Source organism: Saccopteryx bilineata, chromosome 4, assembly GCF_036850765.1.
Source record: "Saccopteryx bilineata isolate mSacBil1 chromosome 4, mSacBil1_pri_phased_curated, whole genome shotgun sequence".
Classification (NCBI taxonomy): domain Eukaryota; kingdom Metazoa; phylum Chordata; class Mammalia; order Chiroptera; family Emballonuridae; genus Saccopteryx; species Saccopteryx bilineata.
Window position 1 is genome coordinate 67,651,636 of NC_089493.1, and position 18,020 is coordinate 67,669,655.

The 18,020-nt window shown below is 55.3% G+C and overlaps 1 protein-coding gene across 1 annotated transcript in view; it reads left to right on the forward strand.

Annotated features, from left to right (window-relative positions):
• The first annotated feature begins 12,026 nt into the window (after positions 1-12,026).
• The window catches only part of ONECUT1 (one cut homeobox 1), a 48,570-nt gene continuing 42,576 nt past the window's right edge, over positions 12,027-18,020 (forward strand). Inside the window, exon 1 of the mRNA XM_066276270.1 lies at positions 12,027-13,420. Coding sequence (XP_066132367.1) covers positions 12,316-13,420 — 1,105 coding nt within the window. The 5' untranslated portion in view covers positions 12,027-12,315. The remainder of the gene's footprint in view (positions 13,421-18,020) is intronic.

Genomic DNA, 18,020 nt, shown 5'->3' on the forward strand with positions numbered 1-18,020 from the left:
TGGCTGAATCTGCCTTAAAGCAAAAAGGAGCCCGAGCTGCCCCTTTCCCCAGAAGTGGGGCCAACCCACGCCCCAACCCACTGGCTGCCTTCCTCCTCTCCTGGCGGCGCCCTCAGGCGCCTGGCAGGAACCACGCGCCCTCGCCGCCTCCCTCCGGCGTGGAGGGTAAGTTGCACCAACTCATCGGTGCACTGTGAGCCCGACACTGGGAGGCAGAGCCGATGAGGCTGGCGTCACGGCCTATCAGATTTTCAAGTAATAAAGTATCCATGTCTACTTCACTTTGAGTCCTCGTCCCCAAGAGAAGGCCAGGACTACTTCGGAGGAGCCATGCCCCAGGGACTCCGTGGAGGGGATAGTTTGGTTGCATTCATTTTTGCAACCACCAGAAGATAAGCCCCCCTCCGGTCCAGAAAAAAAGGAGGACCCGTTAATGACTTGAACAAATGAGTGCTCAGCGATTGCACCGGCGAAACTGCTACAGTTTCAAATGGGAAGGTGCATGCAGGGGCTGCGAGGGATCCGGCTTGCTAGTCACTTTCCTAACGGCGCTTTTTAAGCGTGTGCGTGAAGCTATTCGCACTCTCTGGTGGGCCACGCTCCATGAACCCTTGAGCGTTTGGGAGCCACTCTATTGTAGAACAAGGCGGTGAACAGTAGGAGCGTGTTCTGCGCACACCGGGTTCTCACGGAAGAGCAGCACTGGAGAGATGAGAATAGATTCTAACTCGGCTTTAAGGGGTAATGGGATAGGGGAGGAGAGTTTAAGATGAGATTCACACGGTGGATGTTTTTTGGTTTTCCTTTTTGTTTTTAACATAGATAAATAACTCTCCCCGGCGTTGGTGTAACCAGCGCCTGCCCCAGTGAAGCCTTATCCCCCGAATGGCGGCTCACCGCCGGTCACAATTGGAGGATCCAGCCCACAGAGGTTTCGGAACCCCTTGATCCCAGTGGAACCACCCGGAACCCCTTAGCCCCCGGTCAAGCAACCCGACACGCACATGAACAGAGGCAGTGTTTCGTAGGATCGAAGACCCAGGGTGGATGGATAGGGATCTTCAGGCACTGCCGCAGTCCTGCCATCACTAAAGCAGCGTCATCCAGAGAATTATTTGGGGGAACAAGACCTGTGACCTGGGTTTAAGTTAAAGAAGGGACTAGGAACCGATTGCCCAGCATTTCTTTGGAACGTGGCAGAACTAAGAACCACCTAGCTGGCCTGGCCTGGCTGCAGACTGGAGACTAGGGAACGTATTCTGGAACACACAGCAGCACACATCTCCTCCGATGGTGGATGGAACACTCAGCAGCACACATCCCCTCCGAGGGTGGATGGAACACACAGCAGCACACATCCCCTCCGAGGGTGGATGGAACACCCAGCAGCACACATCTCCTTCGAGGGTGGATGGAACACACAGCAGCACACATCCCCTCCGAGGGTGGATGGAACACACAGCAGCACACATCCCCTCCGAGGGTGGATGGGACACACAGCAGCACACATCCCCTCCGAGGGTGGATGGGACACCCAGCAGCACACATCCCCTCCGAGGGTGGATGGGACACACAGCAGCACACATCCCATCCCCTCCGAGGGTGGATGGAACACACAGCAGCACACATCCCCTCCGAGGGTGGATGGGACACACAGCAGCACACATCCCATCCCCTCCGAGGGTGGATGGAACACACAGCAGCACACATCCCCTCCGAGGGTGGACGGCGAGCTCACACCTGCGTAGGGCAGAGGCTGGCAAGGGGGGACCTGACTGAGCCACTGCGCTCTCCAACAGTCCTTTTGGCCTCCTCCAGGTTTTGCCAGGCAAATGAAACGAGCAGAACTCGATAGTAAATTATTTTGTTCAGCCTTCTGTCTTCTTATGAAAATAAAAGGTAACACTTTGTCATTTTTAATCATATAAGCAGACAATAAACCTAATTTCGATATTGATTTTTTTTTCCAGAATCAAGTGATTTTGTACAGTGTCTGTCGTGTTTCCTTTCCAAGGAAGGGCCTTTGCTGGTTCATTGTGTCGCTATAAGACTGGGTCGGCAGCAGTGCTTTTCTGAAACGTGGAGTCTATTTGATTGTAGACTTTGAAGTCTGATAGCTGACAGGGCGCTCTTGCTGGGTGGCAGGAAATTTGGGTTTTGTCTAATTATCTACATAATGGTTTCAACTGGGCCACCTCTGCTGCTCGAGAAGAGATGTAAGACTCTCTCACCTGGCGCCTTGTGAAACTATGGCCTTGGAGAGTCACTTAATTTTTTTTTAATTAATAAAAATAAAACAGCTCAAAAATCTTGGTTATGTGAGGGGCTCAGATAGCTCCGTGGGGAGCGTTAGCAAGAGGAACACACTGTCCTGGTTTTGCAAGCCCCAAGCTCCAGAGAGGGGCTCGACCCTGAGCCACCCAGACACCCGCTGCTGCAAAGGCCCCGCAGAATCGTGTCCGGGACTCCAGTGACAATGAAAGGGCCCGGAGACCCAAGTGCTCTTTCTGCATTCTGGTGCTCACTTGCCTCTTTTCTTCCTGAAAGACAAGTTATTTGATGCCAATGCCAAATGGAGTTGGCATTTTTCATGCGATAGTCTCAAGGAGCAGAGAGGTGGGCCAGGCCTCCACCTACCTATAGATGGAAGAGAAGGAGGAAGAGAATGAGAAGGGGAAAGTGCAGAGGGAAGGGGAAAGACAGGAAAGAGAACATGAGGAAGGTGGAAAGAACAAACGGAAAGAAAGAGGAAAAAGAAAAGAAAGGGAAAAGAAGTAAAAATAATGATGAAGGAGTTAAAGAAAAAGGAGGAAAAACAAATTTTAATAAAGAAAATATTCAAAAATACCCAACCTTCGGAGGAAAACTGTGATTGCCCTGGGAGACTACCTGGGCCTTTACTGCAGCTCCAGTCGGCTTCTCCACCCTCCTGAAACACGGAAAAATTCCAGTGCCAAGCATAAATTAAAAGCCCACCAACTTCCCATTCCAATCCAAAAGATGAGACTCGGGTCGCCTGACCTCAATGTCAGGCAGGGACCCACCCAATACCGTAGCATCACCTTTCTCCAACTCTTGGCCTCCAGGAGCCCAGGGCCCTGGCTGGGAAAGGGGCCGGCCTGCTCCTTGGCCGACAGAGGGCCGTGGAGCCCCGGGCCTGAGAACCCCCTGGGGCGCAGACCCACGCTGTCCTCCAGGGTCAGTATTTAACCCTTTGCTCCCCACCCCACGCCACCCCCTCCCCGCCACTCGGTGGCCCTTAGCAAGTGAAAAGAGGAGAGCGGACTAGTATTTGGGACTATCAGGAGGGGCGGCGCCTAGGTGGAACTGGCCGGGACGCCGCAAACCAGCATGCAGGCAAACTAGCATGCAGGCAAACCAGCATGCAGGCAAACCAGCATGCAGGCAAACTAGCATGCAGGCGCAGGAAACGAGTCTCGGATCAGGCCTTTGCCTGGCGCTGGCTGTCAAGGCCCAGTCAAACCCGGATCAAGATCCTGCTTAGGCACGGAGGGGAAAAGTGGGCATCTTTCCCAGTTTTTCGTCCCTGTTTAGAGCAATTTCTCTTTGTGCAAAGCTCCTTCACCTCCAAAGACAAGCTACCCGTTTGCATTTTTTGCATTTTGGGGATCCCGAGAGGCTGGGCCAGGTGGGCAGGAAGCGTCAGTGAAGAGCAAGACCTGTGCCCACCTGAAGCCGGGAGAATTTTACTCCTCTCCGGGAGCGGGTGCCAAGAAAACCAGTGAAGAAATCGGGCCAAAGTCCATGCTGCCAGGTCGGGCTGACGTGCTTACTGCCCCCGCCAGTACAGCAAGGACTAACCTTGAGCCCGCTGCATCCCACTAACTTCCAAAGGCCCTGCAGCCGTCGCTGCGGAAGGCCCTCCAGCAGGGGACCAACCGGGTCGGGCGGCAGCAAACCGGCTCTGCCGAGGAGGGGGGAGCGCCCCTCCCCGCCCCCCAGCTCCCAAAGGCTTGGGGTTTTCGCGGTCTCCCCAGCTGGAGCCGGGGCCGCCAGGAGCTGAGAGCGTTAGGTTCAAATGCATCAAGGCTCTGAAGTCATTTATCCGGTTTCATAAATAATTTTCGTATTACACTTAAGCCCGAGTCCTGGCCCCTTCCCGTTTTTATTGCAGGGTTTCAGCGGCAAAAAGTTTCTGAGTCGGGTGGGCCGCTGTTTTCCTTTTTCCATCATTAACATCATTAATATAAGCTATCAATAACCCTGTCCTTCGGAGCCGAGTTTCACGGTATTGATCCACGAAGCTATTCATCTCTGCCATGCAAGACACGGAATAATTTTCGCATTACAGTAGCTGGGATTTGCTTTTAATTCATATTTAAAGCTGCAACCGGCTCGGTGGAGCGCTCTGCGAAAGACTAGAGGCGCCTAATTAATAATAAGTTAGAAACGAAGGAAGGCACCAGCGAATAAATAATTAATACAGACATCTATGTCTCTTTGAATATTGCTCCTTTAAAAATTTAGACTTACCAGGACCATACTGTAAGTCTACAATTTATATTGCGGGGATGATTTAAGAAAGCTATTTTTTTCCCTTGAAATACAATACTAAATTATTTACAGTGTTTTTGCAAACCTAAGTTCCTTCATTAGCCAGTCCCTCTGGTTTGTTCTTTCCAGGTGGAAAACACCAATTTTGAAAAAAAATTTAATAACAAATTCCCAACAAGAACTGCAGGCTGCAATCAGCTTCAGGTAGCCAGGGCGAGGAGTACTGGCCAGGAGGGCAAGTGCGCCGTCTCCAGCTCCGGGAGGGGCCAGGGGCTGTCGTATGGGGGGGGGGGGTGTAACAGGGAAGACAAAATCCAAAGTCACAGTCACTAAGCAGTGACCTTGGGCATTTGCTAGTGGAGAGAGGGAGAGTTTGAAGTAAACCCTTGGAGTCCTCACAGAGCCTTGGGGAGAAAGGAGGCTGGGTTCGGAGAGTCCCAGATTTCTCTCAATGGCTAAAATAAAGAAATAAATCAGGATTTTTAGAAAAAAAGCCACTGAATGCCAGAACTGAATTCCAGGCGAGCCAGGAGCTACCAGTGAGCTAGGAGAATTAACAAAATTCAAACGGGTAGAAGTGACTAAAAATCTGATGAGGTTTTTGTATGAGAGACTAGGATTTGTTTGCAATATTGTTAGCAATATTGATTTTTTTGTTACTTTGGATTAATTTATGTTAAGCAGGAAAATACAGGCATTAGTCAAGTACATTATAATCATCTATTGTTGAGAGGGAGGTTTCTCACGCGAACGCCTGAGAACTTGGGGCTGTGAGGCAGTTCCAGGGCCCGTGAGGCCAGCTAGGCTCCGGTTGGGTCAGCCCGGGCCCCCAGGGGCCAGCGGTGTGGGGCAGGAGAGGGCTTCACCTCCAGCTCACTCTCTCCCCGCCTTTTCAAGTTTTGAAAAAAAATTAATTTTTTAATTTATTGATTGATTTTAAAGAGAGGGGAAGGAAAAGAGAGAGAGATCGATTTGTTGTTCCACTTATCTATGCATTCGCTGGTTGATTTTTGTATGTGCCTGGAGCCGGGATCAAACCTACAACCTTGGCGTATCAGGACGATGCTCTAACCGACTGAGCTGCCCTGCCAGAGCCTCTTTCGTCCTCCTTTTAGAATTATCGCTTGTATTTCACCAACCCACTACCCAGGTGTCAGCCGGACCCCTACAACCCTCCTGAGGCTCCCACATCGCAGTACTGGTGGTCTGAGGCCCGGCAAGGCGCGCAGCCCTGCCTCTACACAAATACAAGCAAGCAAGCACACACACACACACACACACACACACACACACGTGCAACCACACCTTTTTAAAAGGCACAAGGTGGTAAGGGAGACACAGAAGCATCTATTCACGAGGGTCTGGGGACCTTCCCAAACCCCACCCGTGGACCTTGGGCGCTGGCCCCACCCAGAGAAGTGTGTCTCGGAGGCAACACGCATCCCCGAAACATCGGTCCCCAGAGATGCCACCTCCCGTGGGCGCGACCGTTGGAGGCCAAGGCCGCACTCTCAGCTTCTTTTCTCAACCCCAGTTCTGCGCCCTGGGTCACAGCGTTTATGGGGCAAGACCCCGAGAGGCACGCCGCACCACTGTGCAGGGAAAAGTCATTCCTAGCTCCACCGAAGCTAAAGGGCACGCCCCTCAGGTCTGAGACGGTTCAGGAGAGTGCGAGAGGGTGAGCACCCAGGTTAGAGGGAGGTGATCTGGGGAAAAGGCTTCTGGGCTCTCGACGACTCCATAATGCTGCGCATGGTTGGCACTGGGGCCAAAAGGCAGGCGCGCTCGCCCTGAGCCAGAAGTGTCCCACACCCGGAGGCTGCCAGCCATGGGGGAGAAGAGATGAGGAGGTCGAGACAAGGCAGGATGGGCAAAAAAGAAGGAAAAGTGTGCAAAGTGTGAAGAAGAAAGGAAAGACAGAGGGGGCTCGGCCTGCGGGAAACAAAAGGCCGGCGGAGCTGAGCAGGACTGGGGGGAGTCTCAGGGAAGGGGTGTGGAGCCCAGAACACCGCCGTTTCATTTTTAAATCTTTTAGGTGTCTGTGCGTCAAATAACGATAAGGGCGGTAACGATTATTCCGTTTAATCTATGGTACTTGACTGCGCCAACACTAATTGATTAGCCACCAAAATGATTTGTTTAAAGAGTTTTCCTTCCCAAGTGCAGCTGCTCTCGGCCCAGGTCGGCGGCGTTATCCAGAGAGGTTACGGAGGAGCTAGCCAAGTGGGGCGCGCCGGGGCCATAAAGCCCGCAATCAGCCTGGGAGGGGGTAACTGGGCCACCCGCCGCCGGCCTGAGGCTTCGGTCTGGGCCGTACCCGCCCCTCCTGTCCTCCAGGGTGGGAGGATGACGCATGCACCTGGAGACCTTCTTGAGCTGACTTTGGCCTTCGCGCGCCTCTATGCTCTGAGTTTTCCCAACCTCGAGCCCGTCAGAACTGCACTGGAGGAAGAGCGCCTTGTCCCTTGCCCTGTCCTCCCAGACCCCAGCCCTGGCACTCTACCCTCGAGCGCCCCTAATCCAAATTCTAGTCACCGGAAGAGGATTCTTAACCACCGCCCCAAATCTGGAAAATTCATCAACCTTCTCCCCCTTCTTTACACTGGCTCTCTACAGTCTGGACATGTTTCTTTTGTAATATACTTCAACGATATAAAAATAAGACCAAGAAAGAAAATCCACCGAAATTTTGATGAGAAGGCCAACTCCCCCGGAATCAAACTAGCCGAGGAATCCAGAGCTAGGTTCCACAGCCAGAGCGTCACTAGGAAGCCTAGGACCTCTCCGCAGCCCCACAATATTAAGACACCCATTCTCCCTCCAGTCAGTGCATTCTGCCTGAGGCCTTGAAAAGCTCTCCTTGAAACTGAGGTTGAAACTGAGAACCTCAGGAACAGATTTAAACCCAAGAGAGCCACATCTAGTTTATCGGATGGCCCAAAAGAGGAAGTAACTGGAGATGCTCACGGAGGGGTCTGACATCCGGGCACTGTGGTCCTGGCCCCCCTCACATCTCCTAGAATCCGGAATCAGCTGGAGTTGACACCAACTGTGGAGAGTCCTTCACCATAGCATCTTCTCTTTGGGTTTGGAGGGGTGGGCAGATGACGGAACAAAAGAGAGTGCAAAAGTACAGAGTACTATAAATATATATACACAGATTATCATGGGCAAAAATCGTAATTTAGGTTAAGAAGGAAAATATAGCTGAACAGATGCATTAAAAACTATATGCTAAATAGAAGATCAAAGATTGACAAAAAGGGCTAGAATAATTAGTTATCTTTTCCTTGGCCTCCAGAGAGTGAAGTCATTGATTAATTTTTTTAAATGGTTTTCAATAGTGAATCACCAGACCACCCCTTTCTGAATTTCTCAGTGTTATATTCTAAGCCAACAGCAATTTTCTGAATTAAATTTCTCCAGGGGAGGGAGGAAGACAAGAGAGCCTGACAGGAAGCACCACCAAATCCTTCATCCCACAGTTACCAAGTTGTGACCAGTATACTGTTGTCAGACACCAAAGAAATGGTTCCTCACCAGAAAATTAATTCTAGACTTGCTACAGGCATCAGAAACACTGGGGAGTCACGTTTTGAGGCTGTGGCCCAAGAGTAAGCCTCCTACTGGAAGGCTGAGGGGATCTGCCCTGACACCCACGCTTGCTGAGGGGATCTGCCCTGACACCCACGCTTGCTGAGGGGATCTGCCCTGACACCCACGTTTGCTGAGGGGATCTGCCCTGACACCCACGCTTGCTGTTTGTGTGGTCAACAAATGAGAAGTAAACATTTGTTGTCTCAGTTGGGCTAGAAACATTTCTTTGAAATGACCCTGTAAACTGCAACTGGGCCATATATTACCTCTGCATTACTCACAAAGGAAGCTAAATCATTAACTTTGAAACAGAAGGAAGGTTCTCTGAAAACTGTGTGGCCAGCATATAGAGGAATAGACTTAGTCTCATTCTCTTTTTTTTTTTTTTTACAGAGGCAGAGATAGACAGGGACAGACAGACAGGAACGGAGAGAGATGAGAAGCATCAATCAACAGTTTCTCTTTGCGCGGTGCGACTTCTTAGTTGTTCATTGATTGCTTTCTCACATGTGCCTTGACCGTGGGCCTTCAGCAGGCCAAGTAACCCCCTGCTGGAGCCAGCGACCTTGGGTCCAAGCTGGTGAGCTCTTTGCTCATGCCAGATGAGCCTGCGCTCAAGCTGGCAACCTCGGGGTCTCGAACCTGGGTCCTTCCGCATCCCAGTCCGATGCTCTATCCACTGCGCCACCACCTGGTCAGACAGTCTCATTCTCTTTTCTAAGCTTAGTGAGGTCACCTGGCAAGCTCTCACCTACCCAATAACCATCACCACTATTAACCAGATAAGCAATCTGAAATCCTCATTTCCACACTGACAATATTACCAGCAACAAGCATCCAGTCAATAATCTTATTTCCCTTTTGCTTAAATATATACATGTATGTAATTTTGTGAGGGCGATGGATACTTTTTTTAAGTTTCCTGCAGCTACTCAAAATCTAACCGACTGACTATAAGCCCTCCCCTCAAACTCTTTGGCTGTTATAAAGAATTGTGCGGCATCCTGTAACACACTTGACCAACCAACTAGTTTTGTGGAACTCCTCCTTGGATTTTGTTTCATTCCCCCATAGTGCACATGATGAGTGCCAGGTATTATTCTGGGAACTGGTAGGGGGAAGAGAGGAGAGGGACAAAATGACAAAAAGCTATCCCAGCCCTCCAGGAGTTGGCAATTTGTCTGGTGTCTCACACACACACACACACACACACACACACACACACATATTTACTTTAACTAGGTCTAAGAGAATCCTTCCCTTTCCTTGGTATAGGAAAATTTTTCAAGAGGTCAAGTAAGAATAAAATGTTTCTGAGAAATCACTGCAATTCAGTTAACTACAGGAAAACAAGGCTTACATATAATAGTATGAATAGATAAGAAAGATTAGGGAAATTTGCAAAGCAAGTCTGGCACACACATTAGCCCAACAAGTATAATACATGTCCAGATCTTTTCTTTGACTTCTCCTTTAGGGACCAACACTGAACCAGTCCCCATTTTCATAAGGAGAGTAAGGGAGTTGAGCTCACCTTATCCCAGCCCTCTTCAGGTAGCCTCTAGGAGCTCAGCCAGAAGCCTCACATGAAGGAGGATTCTCAGGATCAAGCTCCTAATTAGTTACACAAAGAGAAAACCATGAACAATTTGTGCACTTGGTGGTATTTACTTCTTTCTTTTAACAAACTTCCTTTTGGGAAGAGATTTTTCATAAAAGCAAATCAATCATTTCTGACCTATTACAATATAAGGGTGTGGAGGATAACAGTTTAGCTCAAAGGTTGTCTGCTACTTTAACCCATTGTTTGATCTTACATGAGAGCCATATATGCTCTGTGCTGTAACAAAAAGGAACAGAAACAAGGAAACAAGAATGCCATTTTCCACCAACATATTATGATCCTCTAGGCAGAAAATACACTTTATGCTTGTGTGTGTGAATAAATAAATGTAGGTAAAAGTTTAAATAGAATGATTTTGCTTTCTCAGTTCCTTTTTGTAAGTGTATTTTCCCCAAAGATCTTTTCCTCTCTAGGAGACTTAAATTCTTAAATATTTGCTGTGCAAGTAGTTGCTAAGTCCATTAAGATGGATTCCCATTTCCAGGGCCTCCAAAGGCATTGCTTGGACAAGATTCGAATGTCTCTGGTGATAAAACCAGCCAGATTAACCAATCCCAGGACATGACCACTTTCAAGGAAGTCATCTTGACTATACCCACCAGTCCTGACCTACCTAGATCATAATGTTGCCCTGATGATAGCAGAAACCTGGGCAAAGAGTTGGGCCTGCTTATGCCTTAGCTGGTGGGAAGTTTCCCCAAAGGGTTGGCCTGCCTAAGCTTTTGCTTAGGGGGACCCAGTCACCACTGCTGCCACCATCCCAGCCCTGGTCTCTCCTAGGGTCTGAAGCATTTTCAGCAGAGACACCACTGGTGGGCTCCAACCAGGTGTTGCAGCAAAAGAATGTACAGTTTGAGTTTGGACCAGTACAGGCCACACACGCTTTGTTCCACATCCGGGCCTAGATATCCAGGCTCTGAGAGGCAATCCCCCATTGTGACCACCGTTTGCCCGAGGCTGAGGCTTGGCGCTAACCGGGTCCCAACTGCCAAGGGTCTGACAATGGGCACATCTGTCCTTTCTCTGAGAGAAGAAAGCACCTAAGCGGACACGGCTCTGCCTTTTGTTATAGTTTTTTTTTCTTTCTTTCTTTCTTTTGTAAATGAAAGAAAGCCACAGGCATGTGGTGGCTGGTGTACATCCCACACTGGGGGCCTGCCCACGCGTCCCCACCAGGCCCAAGGACCAGGTTCAACTCCGGATTGGAGCGTAATTATGAGAAGCAGACAATTACACCCGAAGCTGAATTGATTTTCAAATCTGGAGGCTTCTCGCGGGGACGCCGGGAAGAGGGCATCCCTACAGGCCAAGCGGAGACCGGCCAGCCCCGTCCACCCTGCGGGTGTCAGTCTTTCACGAAAGCAGTGGCTTTTGGGTGTTTTACCTGGAGGGTCACGGAGAAACCACAGGACCGGCGCGAGCCTCGGGGGCCCCACCAGCACCCAGAAGTTAACATGGGAACCCATCAGGGCACTCCCCGCCCCCAACACACACACAGTCATTGGTGAAGCAGACGGGCCGCCTGAAGTGTCCGCCGTGCAAGAGAAGGACCCAGCCGGCAGGAGACAGCGAGGTATGGCCCGGGCTGGAAAAGGTGGGAGGGGTGGGCAGAGGACTTCAGGGAGGTCCGAGATTCCTGGGTCAAGTCACCAAGCTGACCAAGGCCTTTAAGATATTTGTTCCCTGAGGATGAGGAGAAGGAGCACTCCCAGAAGCCCTCCGGGAAATAAAGCTTAGTGGGCCAGGGTGGAAAGAGATGTCACCGTCTCAGCATCCCGGGCCACCTGCGCCGGGAGGCAGCAACCGGAGAGGGGGCGACGGCTCTTCGAGCGGAGCGCACGACCCAAAACGAAGCCTGGCAAGTGCAGCCCGGGACCGGGCGGAGAGTCCACCCGAGCCAGGGAGCCGAGAGGGGCGCCAGTCTCCTGGGGCTGCCCCAAGGCGCTCTGTGCGCTAGGCCTTCCTACGCGCCCGCCGCCAACCCAGCCTCGCGGCGCCGCTGGCGAGGCGCGGGACCCCCTCCTGCATTTGTACGGGGACGTCACCGGCCGCGCGCGCCAGCCGGGTGGGCGGGGCCGAGCTGCGCGCCTGCGCGCTGCGCCCGGCGGGCGTGAGTGCGGGCGGCGGCGGTGGCGGCGGCGGCGGCGGCGGCGGCGGAACCGCGGCCACAGAGTCTGCAACAGTAACCGAGCCATGGCTCGAGCCAGCCAGCGGCGCGGGCAGGCAGCAGCCGCAGAAGGCGCGCGGGCTGCGTCAGGGGAGCCGGGAACCTCACGATCCTAAGAAGGAGAGGGGCGAGAGGGGGCCGGGGACGAGGGGGCTGGGGACACTGCGCTCACCCAACGGTGCGGATCCTTTTTGGAAATTAATATTTTTTAAAAAGCCGAGGACGCAGAGGGGAAGGTGGGGGCAAGAGGGAAGGCGAGACACACAGAGGGAGACAAGAACCAAACAGTGAGAAGAAGGAAGGAAGGCAACAGTCGCCGGCAGCCGAGGTGAAGACTGGACTCCGTGCGCCCTTCGCAGCCTCTGTCCGGCCTCATCGATGTTGTGTCCGCCGCCCGCTCGCCCGGATCACAATGAATGCGCAGCTGACCATGGAGGCGATCGGAGAGCTGCACGGGGTGAGCCATGAGCCGGTGCCTGCCCCTGCAGACCTGCTGGGCGGCAGCCCCCACGCTCGAAGCTCGGTGGCGCACCGCGGCAGCCACCTGCCCCCTGCGCACCCACGCTCCATGGGCATGGCTTCCCTGCTGGACGGCGGCGGCGGCGGCAGTGATTACCACCACCACCACCGGGGCCCCGAGCACAGCCTGACCGGCCCCCTGCACCCCACGATGACCATGGCCTGCGAGACTCCCCCAGGTATGAGCATGCCCACCACCTACACCACCTTAACCCCTCTGCAGCCGCTGCCGCCCATCTCCACCGTCTCGGACAAGTTTCCCCACCATCACCACCACCACCATCACCACCACCACCCGCACCACCACCAGCGCCTGGCAGGCAACGTGAGTGGCAGCTTCACACTCATGCGGGATGAGCGCGGGCTGGCCTCTATGAATAACCTCTACACCCCGTACCACAAGGACGTGGCTGGCATGGGCCAGAGCCTTTCTCCCCTCTCCGGTTCCGGTCTGGGCGGTATCCACAATTCCCAGCAAGGGCTCCCCCATTATGCCCACCCGGGGGCCGCCATGCCCACAGACAAGATGCTCACCCCCAACGGCTTCGAAGCTCACCACCCAGCCATGCTCGGCCGCCACGGGGAGCAGCACCTCACGCCCACCTCAGCCGGCATAGTGCCCATCAACGGCCTTCCTCCGCACCACCCGCACGCCCACCTGAACGCCCAGGGCCACGGGCAGCTCCTGGGCACAGCCCGGGAGCCCAACCCTTCCGTGACCGGTGCGCAGGTCAGCAATGGAAGTAATTCAGGGCAGATGGAAGAGATCAATACCAAAGAGGTGGCGCAGCGCATCACCACCGAGCTCAAGCGCTACAGCATCCCACAGGCCATCTTCGCGCAGAGGGTGCTCTGCCGCTCTCAAGGAACCCTCTCGGACCTGCTGCGCAACCCCAAACCTTGGAGCAAACTCAAGTCCGGCCGGGAGACCTTCCGGAGGATGTGGAAGTGGCTGCAGGAGCCAGAGTTTCAGCGCATGTCTGCGCTCCGCTTAGCAGGTGAGCGGACCAAGGAGTTGGGCGCGCGGGGATAGAAGGGATGAGAAAGCCTAGGGACCGAAGGAGGGAGGGAAGTAAAGAGAACTGATGCCGCTTTACCCCGTCACCCTTCCCCCCCCAACCCCGAGAAGGGGGTCCTTGGGCTTGGAAGAGCCAGCACGTGGCTCCGGGCAGCAGACTGCCTCCCCCAGGACTTGGTGTTGGGCTGTGGAAGGCTCCGGGAGCTGAGTGGTGCGACTCCTGTGGCCGTGGGAACGCATTTGTGCTGGGAGACCGCGCGGAAAGCTCGCACTGCGGAGAAACAGTCCCATTCCTGCCCGGACACCGTCTGAGTCGCTTCTCGGTTGGGTACTTGGGTTTAGGCAGAGGGAGATACTGCCAGGGTGGAACTACGCTCCCGGCACACACTCGGGCGCTGGGCCGAGCTGCTGGCCAGTGTTGGGCTGAACTCGCGGTGGTGACCCGCTCCCTCACTAACTCCTGGCGCGGGGCAGGACAGGGTTGGGGAGCGCAGTCAGAGTTCCTGCAAAAGGTTCTGAGGCCCGGGGGCGGTGGGTCCGCGCGGACGCTGTGTAATGGTTAGCTCGCACGTTGCGCTTGCCACCGGCTGTGGAAAGGAGACAGACTGCGCGGAGGTCCGGGTGCGGGCGACCGAGCAACTACGGGGCTCACATCTGAGTCCAGGCACAGCCTTCGCTGCCGACTTGCTCAGGACTTTGCAATTTCATTTTATGCCTCTGCATGATTTTTTGTCTGAATCCCAAATACAGGGGAGGGTGGGAATGTGGAAATAGCCCCAAGTCTTCGAGCAGAGGTCTCCCGGGCCCTTAGCCCGGGCGTTTCGGAGTCTGGCAGCGAGGTCTCGGCGGCGCTGTGCAGGCTCCGCGTTTATCCCCGTCAGCCTCTGTCGTCCAGGTGCGGACAAAGGTCTGGCCCGCCGACTGGCCGAGGGGACAGCTGAACCCAGCCTGAACGGCACGGGGGGTTTCGTACGGCTTCCCCGACCTCCGAGGGCGGAGGATACAGGGGAGGCAGAGCCGGGGGTAACCGGGGGCACACTTGATTTGTTGAGACCCGCACTGAGCCGATTGACCCGCGGATCCACTCCTCCCACCACCCACCCACCCATCTCAGCCCGGCGCCCGGGCCTGAGTCCCGGCGAAGAGAAAGGTAAAACCCGGTAAGCGGGTTTGTTAATTAACTGATCGTTCTCCATTAATTCGTCCCTGGAGAACGAGAGACAGTCAATCCTCTCCGAGCTGGGGCACTGAGCGGTCTCACTGACTAAAATCAAAGCGAAAGACCAGCCCCTCCTCCCCCACCTGGGGCGGGCCAATGGGGAGCTCGAGGGAGGCCGGTGCCGGCGTGCCCGCGAGCCTGCGCCTCGAGCCCGGACAGACCCGAAGGAACCCTCGGGGCTGAGTGCTCGCGGCCTCCCCGCCGAGCGCCGCGCTGGCTGAGCCTCAGCTCCTCCCAGAGTGTTTCAGCTCGGCCCCGCTCGTCCTCTCCACGCAGACCCCACGCAGAGAAGCCGCGGGTAGGGGGTAGGAAGGGAGAAGTTAACCAAGTGCCCTCTGGGCTTCGGCGATTCCACCCCGTAGCCTTGTGCGCAGCCACTGTGTCGCCCCCACAGGCCGCCCGGGACCCTGGGGTCGCTGCAGTTCGGCGGGAGCGGGGGGAGGAACGGCTACCCCTCCCCCTGCCTGCTCCGCCTCTGCTCCCAGAGTGATCGACGCCTTTCCACACGCCCACGCCGGACTCGAGCCCCTCTCAGGACCTTCTACCTGGGCGGTGCGGTCACGGGCACGCGGGGTGCAGGGGGTGGGGCAGGTGGCGATGGGAGGAAGCTGGTCCCCTTCCCGCCACCCGGTGAGAGCACTTGCTCAGGACTTTAATGATCCTTCCTCCGTCAGTGCCTTCTGTTGTCCCCTGGAAGGACAGACTGACAGGTTCCGCTCAGAGACGACCCCGAGTCCTGCGTGGACGCCTTCTGACCTCCATGCCCGGGAGACACGGTGCTGTTGGGGGGCAGCTGGAGCGCTGCGACCCGGACCCGCACCAGGGAGGCGCGGGCGGGTGCTGGCGGAGGCTCGCGGGACCGGGAGGCTATTGAATGGGCGCCTGCCTGGCACCTAACAGCCCCGCACTCTATCCTCGGCCGGGCCTGCGGCCTTTCTAAGGGGGCGGGGGGAGAATCGGAGACTGTAGGACACACGTCTGGCCCCTAATGACCAGGACCTAATCTCAGAGGGACTCCGGACTCCGTATCCTAAGACCCGGATGGAGCGTCCTCTCTTTTATTTGTCTTTCGTTAGTTTAATTAGAGGGGTGGGGAGGGCAGGGATGAGGGCACGTGCGGAGCGAACTCGGGACAATACCATTACGCTGCAAAAGCCGTGACCTGTTTTCAAGTCACCGAAGAACAACGAGCCATTGTGTTAACATTGTCATTTAGAAAAATAAATAAATAAATCGGCCCTCTCGGTGATTCCTCCTGGGCGTCGCAGGAGACTTAAAACGAATTGCAGGACATGGTGGCTGTATCTGAAATACTGCCACCTCCTCCCGGCCGCCGCCTTCCAGAAACCAAGACGCTCCTTGCTGCTTTGCTCGCTGCTGCATTCGAAAAGTAGTCAACTTAGTCCCTGCCCCACGTGAGGCCGGGCCCGCCGTGGTCCGGCCCAGCGGTAGCGGGAAAGCAGCTTCTCCACGCCCCTTCCTATAGCCCAGGTTCCGCGAACTCACTGCCGAGAGTCAAGCCCTCCACACGTGACAGCACGTTTGGGGGAGGAGGGGGCGCCTTCTCGTTTCGAAATTACATCTGCTGGTGGAAGATGGGAGACAGGAGGAAATTCTCACTAAATTAACTACCTTTTAAAAATCAATATGTTTCCTCAATGCAGTACTTGCTGCTGCCCCATTAAGTGCAGCACAGCCAGACTCGCGCGCGGCCTCGCGTCCCAGGTGGGGCGGGCGGGCTGGGCCGCGCGGGTGGGTGGGTGCCCCGCCCCTGACGTGGGCGCCTATTAAGACGCGAGGAGATTAGTTTCCAATTAAAGATTCCAGAAGGCGTAGACCACACTAGCGGAACTGCCAGCCCAGGAAGAGGCTCTGGCGCTCACCCACCAGCTGGCGCAGCGCCGAGGACCTGGGGAGCGAAGCCCGCCGTCCCGGAGTTTGGGCGCGGGTGCGTGCTGGGCCACTCGGACCCTGTAGTACCCGGAGGCCAGGAAACCTCCCAACAGCGGTATGGAACCCGCCGTGTCTCCGCACCCGGACTGCGTCCCCTTCCCGTCCGGGATTTGCTCCAGCGCGACTGAGAGAAGGGCCTGAGCCAGGGAGGGGCGGGGGCGGGTAGAGGAGGGGGTGGGGTGGGGGTGGCAGGGGGGAATCAGGCCATGAGGTGGCCATGAGAAAGTCTCGCCCCGGCCAACCTGGACTGTGTTTGCCATAAGTGGCCTTGTGGCCTGGTTGATTGATAACAGGCCCCCACGCAAGTTAATTTGCTTTTTGTTAATATTTATCCCGGCGGGTGACATTTCAACTGCCCAGTCCCTTCCCTGGGCCACGGGAGCCGAGCAGGAGTGCGAGGCCGGCTCTGGGAACCCCTCTTCCCCAGTCCTCGAAGCCTCCCGGGCCGGGAGGAAAGCCAGGACTGGGCGTGTGGGGCGGCGGAACTGGAGGAGTGCCTGGGCGGGTAGAGTAGGAAGAGAGGGTGCCAAGCGGATTGGTTCCCTCGCGCCCCCGCGTCCCGTGTCTCGGCGGCGCGGTGGGCCTCGAGCTGTGCTCGCAGTGCAGCTGCTCCCTGCCTGCTGAGCTCGAACAAAGGGCAGGCAGGGCGCGGCCCACCGCCGCTGCAGCCTCGAGTCCCGCGAAAAGTGCCTCCTCCCAGCATAGCTGGGGAACCGGCCAGTTGTCAAGGCGGAGACCTAGTGATCAAAGATACCCCTACCACCAGGCCAAATGGTGGCCGTGCGCCCAGGGAGTTGGCTAGGTACCCCACTCACACCAGCTCGGCAGGAAACCAAAAGGCCTAGCCTTTGGGGACAATTACCAGGAGGTTCTGCTTGGGCCTTTCTTGCAGCCCATGACTGACCCCTCCAGAGTATGAGACAAAAGTGTCCTCTTGCCATCCCCACTAGGGAGCACCGCCTCCATGAGGAGAAACAGGGGCGCGCGGGGTTAGGAAGAAGTGTGCACGTCGTTTGGGGTTGGGGAAACCTGCTTCTGGGCTCGAGGAGGGCTAACGGTTATTGTGTGGTGACTCTGGAGTCAGCACATCGAGGCCGGTCTCTGGAGATAAACACCACTGCCTGTTCAAAGGGCAACTGGCTGTCCCGCCAGCGGTGCAGGCCCCAGCACTTTGGAAGCGCCAGGAGGGTGATCGGAGTGGGCCGGAGCGAGCAACCCGGCCCAAGGTTGCTGTGGTCACCCGAGACCTCGCTGTTTTGCCTGACAATTGGGACGGGCTGTGCTATCCAGTAGCAGGTTGTGTTGTAGCAGCTGAGTGACTAAAAGTCCAAGACACGACTTTATCTTCAAGCTTCGAGCCGTTAGCACCGTTAATGGGCGGCGGGGAGCTGGACTTCGGCCCTGCGTT